Source organism: Triticum urartu, chromosome 6A, assembly GCF_056163025.1.
Source record: "Triticum urartu cultivar PI428250 chromosome 6A, HENAU_Tu73, whole genome shotgun sequence".
NCBI lineage: Eukaryota > Viridiplantae > Streptophyta > Magnoliopsida > Poales > Poaceae > Triticum > Triticum urartu.
Window position 1 is genome coordinate 585,400,471 of NC_141878.1, and position 7,518 is coordinate 585,407,988.

General features: G+C 40.8%; 1 protein-coding gene and 1 pseudogene across 1 annotated transcript; both read left to right on the forward strand.

Annotated features, from left to right (window-relative positions):
• The first annotated feature begins 522 nt into the window (after positions 1-522).
• On the forward strand, positions 523-1,389 carry LOC147966672 (uncharacterized; annotated as a pseudogene).
• Positions 1,390-1,417: 28 nt separating this feature from the next.
• LOC147966673 (uncharacterized) lies at positions 1,418-1,984 on the forward strand. The gene is made up of 2 exons (XM_087529026.1): positions 1,418-1,710; positions 1,809-1,984. The coding sequence occupies exons 1-2, from the start codon at positions 1,444-1,446 to the stop codon at positions 1,851-1,853; spliced, it is 312 nt and encodes a 103-aa protein (XP_087385152.1). The 5' UTR covers positions 1,418-1,443; the 3' UTR covers positions 1,854-1,984.
• Positions 1,985-7,518: the final 5,534 nt, after the last annotated feature.

Genomic DNA, 7,518 nt, shown 5'->3' on the forward strand with positions numbered 1-7,518 from the left:
TTTTGTTGGCAAGTCATTAAATCTCTACTACTTAAAAAGAACGTAAGGTTCTCATTTCACCTCTCTTTCGTCTAACCTTTCATATATACGTCCCACTCTTTCCTTATCCTCTTTGATTTTTCTCCCATCCATTCAATTGTCTCATGTTTATTATCTTACCAAAATAAACACATATTTTGTTGGCAAGTCATTAAATTCTTACCAAATAAGTGCTTAACAATAAAATGGCAAAGAAATCATGACGATTGCATATAAAGATTTGGTAAGATTTTAGCGTATCAATATCCCTATACTTAAAAAGAACGTAAGGTTCCCATTTCACCTCTTTTTCGTCCAACCTTCCATATATACGTCCCACTCTTTCCTTATTCTTTTTGATTTTTTTTCCTCCCATATTTGATTTTTCTCCCATCCATTCAATTGTCTCATGTTTATTAACTTACCAAAATAAATACATGTTTTGTTGGCAAGTCATTAAATCCTTACCAAATAAGTGCTTAGCAATAAAATGGCTGATAAATCATGGCGATTGCATACAAACATTTGGTAAGATATTAGCGTATCAATATATTAATATACGTGGATTCACAAAACAATAATACAATAATAGATGTGTAGTCAGGGGCTAATCTACTAGAATGTTTATACTCCTGTTGCAACGCACGGGCAATTATCTAGTTGAAATTTAAAGGTGCATTTATTTCTAATTTTTTCCAACGGTAATATAGATTTAATTGCATAGACAATTATATGTTTAATTTGACCAACGTTAGATTAATGCATATGATTGTTATATTGATGTCACTTAAATTGTGATTTCAGGAGGCTTTCACTTGATGAGTTGCCTAAAAGAAGTTTCGACACTCAGAGGTGACAATCACACTGAGTGGAGGAAGAAAGTTGAACTGGCATTTGTCTGTGCTGATCTGGACTGGGTTCTGGATGAACCACAGCCAGTTAGACCTACGGAGCCAGTAAGAGAGACCACTGATGATGATGCTGCATGGGCTAAAAAGAGGGGGGATTATGCTCCTTTGGAGATGTCCTACATCATAGAAAACCAAAAGTGGGTCAATGCAAACAAAAAGTGCATGTCCTTTATAAAGAATACAATTGAGAGCACCATTGTGGGCTCCATTGCAGAGTGCACTTCCGCAGGGGAGTTTCTTACAAAGATAAAGAGCCAGTTCACTGGCTCTTCAAAGATATATGCCACTCAGGTGTATTAAAACAACTGGTGACAGAACAATACACAGGTGGTGGAATAAGAGAGCACATCCTCAGGATGAGCAATATGACAGCAAAGTTAAAGCCCATGGATGAGGATCTGGAGATCAAACCAAAGCTCCTGGTCCACCTGGTCATGGCTTCACTGCCAAAGGAGTTTGAAACTTTTGTTGTGAACTACAATATGTCACCTGGAACATTGAAAAGACAATAGCAATGTGTGTCCAAGAAGAGGACAGACTAAAAGCCTCACATGGTGGCACACTCAACTATGTGAAGGATCACAAGAAAAAGAACTACAATCAAAACAACAAAAGTTCTCCTTCAAAGCCACAAGGAAAAGCTCCCTATCAGCATCAGCGTCAGCAACAGCCTTTCCCAGTGGACAAAGACACTTGTCTCCACTGTAAGCAGACCGGGCATTACAAGAAAGACTGCCCTGTTTGGCTGAAGTCCTTAATGGCAAAGCAAGGTAACAATATTGTTTCCTTAGTTAATGAATCCTTGTACACACAATTTTCGAAATCTACTTGGTGGATTGACTCAGGGGGAACTATTCATGTTGCAAATTGTTTACGGAGATTCCATTCCACGCGGACTACGCTAAGAAGAGAAAGAGGCATTGAAGTAGCCAATGGAATTCAAGCGGAAGTTGAAGCTGTCGGCGACATCTCCTTGGAGTTAGCTGATGGATTCAAGCTTCTACTTAGAGATGTTCTTTATGTTCCTTCATGTAATAGAAACTTAATTAGCGTTTCATGGATTGACTCAGGGGGAACTGTTCATGTTGCAAATTGTTTACGGGGATTCCATTCCACCCGGACTACGCTAAGATGAGAAAGAGGCATTGAAGTAGCCAATGGAATTCAAGCGGAAGTTGAAGCTGTCGGCGACATCTCCTTGGAGTTAGCTGATGGATTCAAGCTTCTACTTAGAGATGTTCTTTATGTTCCTTCATGTAATAGAAACTTAATTAGCGTTTCATGTTTGGACAAAGAAAATTATGAGTGTTATTTTGGACATGGCAAGTGTGCCATATGGTATAATAATGCTTATGTGGGTAATGCTTTACTACATGATGAGCTTTATTTGTTATCACTTCGTGAAAAAGTGCATTCTGCATGCAATGTGAATGAACATGTTTCCGCGTCGAATAAAGAACAAAAGAAAAGAAAGAGAACATTCGACTCATCGAAATTATGGCACTGTCGCTTGGGCCATATTTCGAAGGGGAGAATAGAAAGATTAGTCAAAAGTGAAATTCTTCCTCCGTTAGAATTCTCAGACTTATAACAATGCGTAGATTGAATTAAAGGAAAGTATATAAAACAAATCAAAAAAGATGCAATCCATAGCACAAGCACACTAGAAATCATCCACACTGACATTTGTGGACCATTTCCGGTGAAAAGCATGGATGGATATGACTCGTTCATAACATTCACAGATGATTACTCTCGTATGGTTATATTTATCCAATCATAGAAAGATCTGAAGCGTTGGATAAATTCAAAATATTCAAAGCTGAAGTTGAAAATCAACATGATAAAAGAATAAAGATAGTAAGGTCCGACCGTGGGGGAGAGTACTACGGTCGGCACGCTCCATATGGCCAAGTCCCTGGACATTTTGCAAAGTTCTTGTAGGAGACTGGCATAGTAGCCAGTATTCAATGCCAGGCGAGCCTCAGCAAAATGGAGTAGCTGAAAGGCGCAACCGTACACTTATGGATATGGTGCGCAGCATGATGAGTTATTCCAACTTACCATTGGGATTATGGATGGAGGCGCTTAAAACCGCCAATCACATTCTCAATAGAGTACCAAGCAAGTCGGTGCCCAAAATACCGTATGAGCTATGGACAGGAAGGGTGCCCTCCCTACAACACTTCAGGGTGTGGGGGTGCCCTGCTGAGGCCAAAATGTTTAATCCAAACATTGCAAAGTTAGATCCCAAAACAGTAAGTTGCCACTTCATTGGCTATCTAGACAGATCAAAAGGTTTTCGTTTCTACTGCCCAGACAGATATACAAAGTTTGTAGTAACGAGGCATGCAGTCTTCTTTGAGGACGAAATGATGAGGGGGAGCTTCGTAGCTCGGAAAATTGATCTTGAGGAGAAGAGGGTGCATGCTCCTAATCCGATGATTCAGGAGGCATTTTTCCTACTACCAGTTGCAACTCCACCCATGAAAACTATGGGAGCAGACCCGGAACCTGTCCGTCAGGAGCCGACTGAACCCGTTGTTGAGCATAAAAGGGAGGTGCAACAGAAAATTTTAGAAGAAGTGCTAGAAGTTGAGGCACAGAATGTGCCAGAAACTGAGGCCCTTAGAAGGTCTACAAGACCAAGAAAGTCAGCTATTTCTACTGACTTTAAAGTTTATAACACAAAAATGGTTCATATGGAAAAAGATCCCACCTCATATGAAGAAGCCATGAGAAGCCCTCATTCATCAAAGTGGATGAAGGCAATGAAAGACGAGATGAAATCGATGAGTTCCAAAGATGTTTGAGACTTAGAGGAAATTCCTAAAGGAGCCAAAATAGTAGGCTGTAAATGGGTCTACAAAATTAAGTATGACTCTAAAGGGAATATAGAAAAGTATAAAGCACGACTCGTGGCAAAAGGATTTACACAAAGAGAAGGGATAGATTACAATGAGACATTTTCTCCAGTCTCATGTAAGGATTCCTTCAGAATCATAATGGCATTAGTTGCTCATTTTGATCCAGAGTTACATCAAATGAATGTTAAGGCGACATTTCTGAATGGTGATTTAAAAGAAAAGGTCTATATGAAACAACCCAAGGGTTTTATCATGGAAGGCAAGGAAAATATGGGATGCCGCCTGAAGAAATCCATTTATGGATTAAGACAAGCCTCTCGGCAGTGGTATCTAAAGTTTAATCAAACAATTAAAAGTTTTGGATTTAAAGAAAATATTGAGGATAATTACATTTATGCAAAGTTTAAAAATGAGAAATATATTTTCCTAATCTTGTATGTGGATGATATCCTGCTTGCTAGTAGTGATGTTAGTCTACTACAAGAAACCAATAAATACTTATCCTCAAATTTTGACATAACAAATCTTGGTGAAGCATCATATCTTTTGGGCATAGAAATTCACAGAGATAGGAGCAATGGAGTCTTAGGACTATCGCAGAAAGCATATTTAGAAAAGGTTCTTAAAAAGTATAATATGCATGCGAGTAAAGCCACATCTGCTCCTATAGTCAAGGGCGATAGTTTTGGGAAATTCCAATGTCCCAAGAACCAGTACGAGATCGATCAAATGAAAGCAGTACCATATGCTTCGGCAGTTGGCAGCTTACAGTATGCACAAGTGTGCACTCGTCCTGACTTAGCTTTTATCACTGGGGTACTCAATAGATATCAAGAGAATCCAGGCATGGAGCACTGAAAGATGGTAAAGAAAGCATTGCGTTATGCGCAAGGCATGAAGGACTACATGCTAATATACAGGAGAAGTGATTCCCTAGAGATAAAAGGGTATTCAGACGCAGATTTTGCGGGGGACAGAGATGATAGAAAATCCACGTCAGGATACGTCTTCACTCTCGTTGGGGGAGCTATTTCGTGGAAAAGCTCCAAACAATCGATAGTTGCATCATCCACGATGTATGCAGAATTCATAGCATGCTTCGAAGCCACGGGGCAGGCGATATGGCTAAAGAAATTTGTACCCGACTTGAAAGTGGTAGATTGTATTCACAAACAACTAAAGATGTACTGTGACAACCAACCCGCAGTATTTTACGCTCACAACAACAAGTTGAGTAATGCTGTCAAAACAATAGATATAAGGTATTATGTTGTGAAAGATAAATCCAGGATCAAACTATAAGTCTCGAGTATATAAGGACAAGGATATGCTTGCGGATCTGCTAACGAAAGGCTTACCACCCAATGTGTTCAAGGAACACTTAGCCGGCATGGGTTTAAGGGAAAGCCTTATGATTTCTGGATAGGCCCAAAAGGAACAGAATTTTCTTCTGATCATAATGTATGTTGTAGCTGTACGATTCTAACGGCAATTAGGCTGTGACGATGAAACATGCTCTATGTACCAATATGTGATGAAACAAATAAACTAGAAAGTATAAAGTTAAAAGTAAAGTTGAGATCAAGGGGGAGAATGTTAGGTTGATCTCTATCCCGTTCGAACCCAACGGGTCGAACGGGCCCTTGACTCGCGCCCTCATCGGGGGCGCCCAACCAAACCATGGTTGGTGGGCTCACGTGACCCGCGCTATATAAACAGAGGTGGGGGTTGGGGCACGACTTACGAGGTTAATTGCTGCCACAATCCCCACCGACACTCTCTTCCGATCTAGGGTTAGCGTGGCACTCACGGGAAGCTCCACCACCGCCACCATCTCTCTGCCATCACCGGCCCCTACTTCACCATGGCCGGCGCTGGATCGAGTTCGTCTGCACCAGCAGAAGGTAGGTGTACCGAAATGATCTAACCTATCCGATCCAAAGCAATCTATCAAAGGCTGCCCTCAATACATGTAAAAACAACCTGGCAACGAATACATGGTACTCCCTCCGTAAACTAATATAAAAGGAGCATTTAGAATACTAAAGTAGTGATCTAAACGTTCTTATATTAGTTTACAGAGGGAGTATTAGATACATGCTTGGGCATTATTCGTTGTCGACAAAAAAATTGAATTCTTGCTGCTGGGCTAAAATCATGGCTCGAGTTTCCCATGTAGGCCAGATGCATTCATGTCGAGCATGTCTAGTGTCTCCAACAACTTAGTTGTTACGTGCTTGAAATGGGGGACACCTTCAGGGGCGACAAGCATTGGCAATCGTACAATATCAATGTTTATGAGCTGTTCACCAAATGGAAGATAAAAAATCCATGTTACTATTATGATATACCAGTGTAAATGAATCAGACATCCGTGGACGCTTGTAATTTAATATGTCGTAGCTTACTAGCAAAACATGCAAACAACCATGCACATTGATGTTTGCAGCTATGGACTCCCTGTACATCCGTACATCATCAGCTATATAATCTGCCACAAATGTACACCAGTCCATCTCATGGACATGGTTCAGGTTCTAAACAATGGATAGGAAATTCCTGTTCATCACGTGGCCGCTTGCTGGGGCAAGTTACACACACAATACGATAAGTAGGAAGTACTTCTTGAACTTATCCCTCTCCATTATTCCGGGCAGCTTGTCAACAAAGTTCTTAACTAGCTTTCCACTGCCTCTTGACTCTTCTTTGAATTCCTTTTTATCTTCGGTTGGGTCCCTAACCTTGTGCTTGCTAGGTCTATGACGAGGCATTGGAACTTCGATCCTACCATCGGGTACTCCCAACATCCTATTGACAAGGTTCCTGACTTTTATGTGCTTGCCTCTGATTAGTAGTGTTTTCTTCTTCCAATCAACCTGATCAATCAGCTAAAGAGTTATGCCTCTTGGGAGACGGCAATTTGGCATATCTAAAAAGTGAGCGAACCCAAGCTCAGCCACCCATCCTCTCTGTGTTCCGTTTAGCGGTTTAACAATTTCATGAACTTTTTGAGCCGCACACTTGAACCGAATGCCCTGCAAAATATTTACTTACGTTAATTGCTATCAGTACTTGTGTTCAGCAGTCTAACTAGAAGCAAAGTGGATATGCTCAGTGTTAGGTTGTCTACTGGGCTTCCTGTCCCCGCCATGCAATGATTTCCTGTTCCTCTTTGGTTCCACTACTTCCTCATCTATGTTGTAATCTGATTCTTCAGAACCGGAGCTGGACCCCACGATCTTGACACGCTTCTTCTTTTCTGTCTTCTTCATCTGCTTAGGATGCTCAAGTGTCAGAACTTGGGTCGTCTCTTCTATCCTTCGACTACCTCTTTCTTTCAGTACGCTTGGTTTTTGACATATACTATCTTCTTCCTTTAGCCTTCCTATCCTTGTCAACCATTCATCCCTCAAACTTGAAGCATGTCTCCTTGATTTCCTTTTCATCTTTTTGTCAGTATCCTCACTATCTGAATTGGATTCGGATTCACTGCTTGGTAGGTCCTTCTTTGAATGTGTTTTTTTTGTTTTCCACATGTCTTTACCATCTTCACTGTCTGACATGTTGCCCTGCTTCCTACGATGAGACTTGCTTCTTTTATCAGGCTTGTAATGAGCTTCCTCACTGACAGGTTCTCATCATATTTCCTGTGTTTTATTCTTGTTTTGAAGGCTTCCTTTCTGCCTGCCCTCTTGCTCTGCTTCCTCGTATCATGCATTGGT

Coding starts and splice junctions, on each gene's coding strand:
- LOC147966673 (XM_087529026.1), top strand. CDS start 1,444: ATGTGTGTCCAAGAAGAGGACAGACTAAAAGCCTCACATGGTGGCACA. Junction 1,711..1,808: donor CAAAGCAAGGTAACAATATT/GTTTCCTTAGTT, acceptor TTGTTTACGGAG/ATTCCATTCCACGCGGACTA.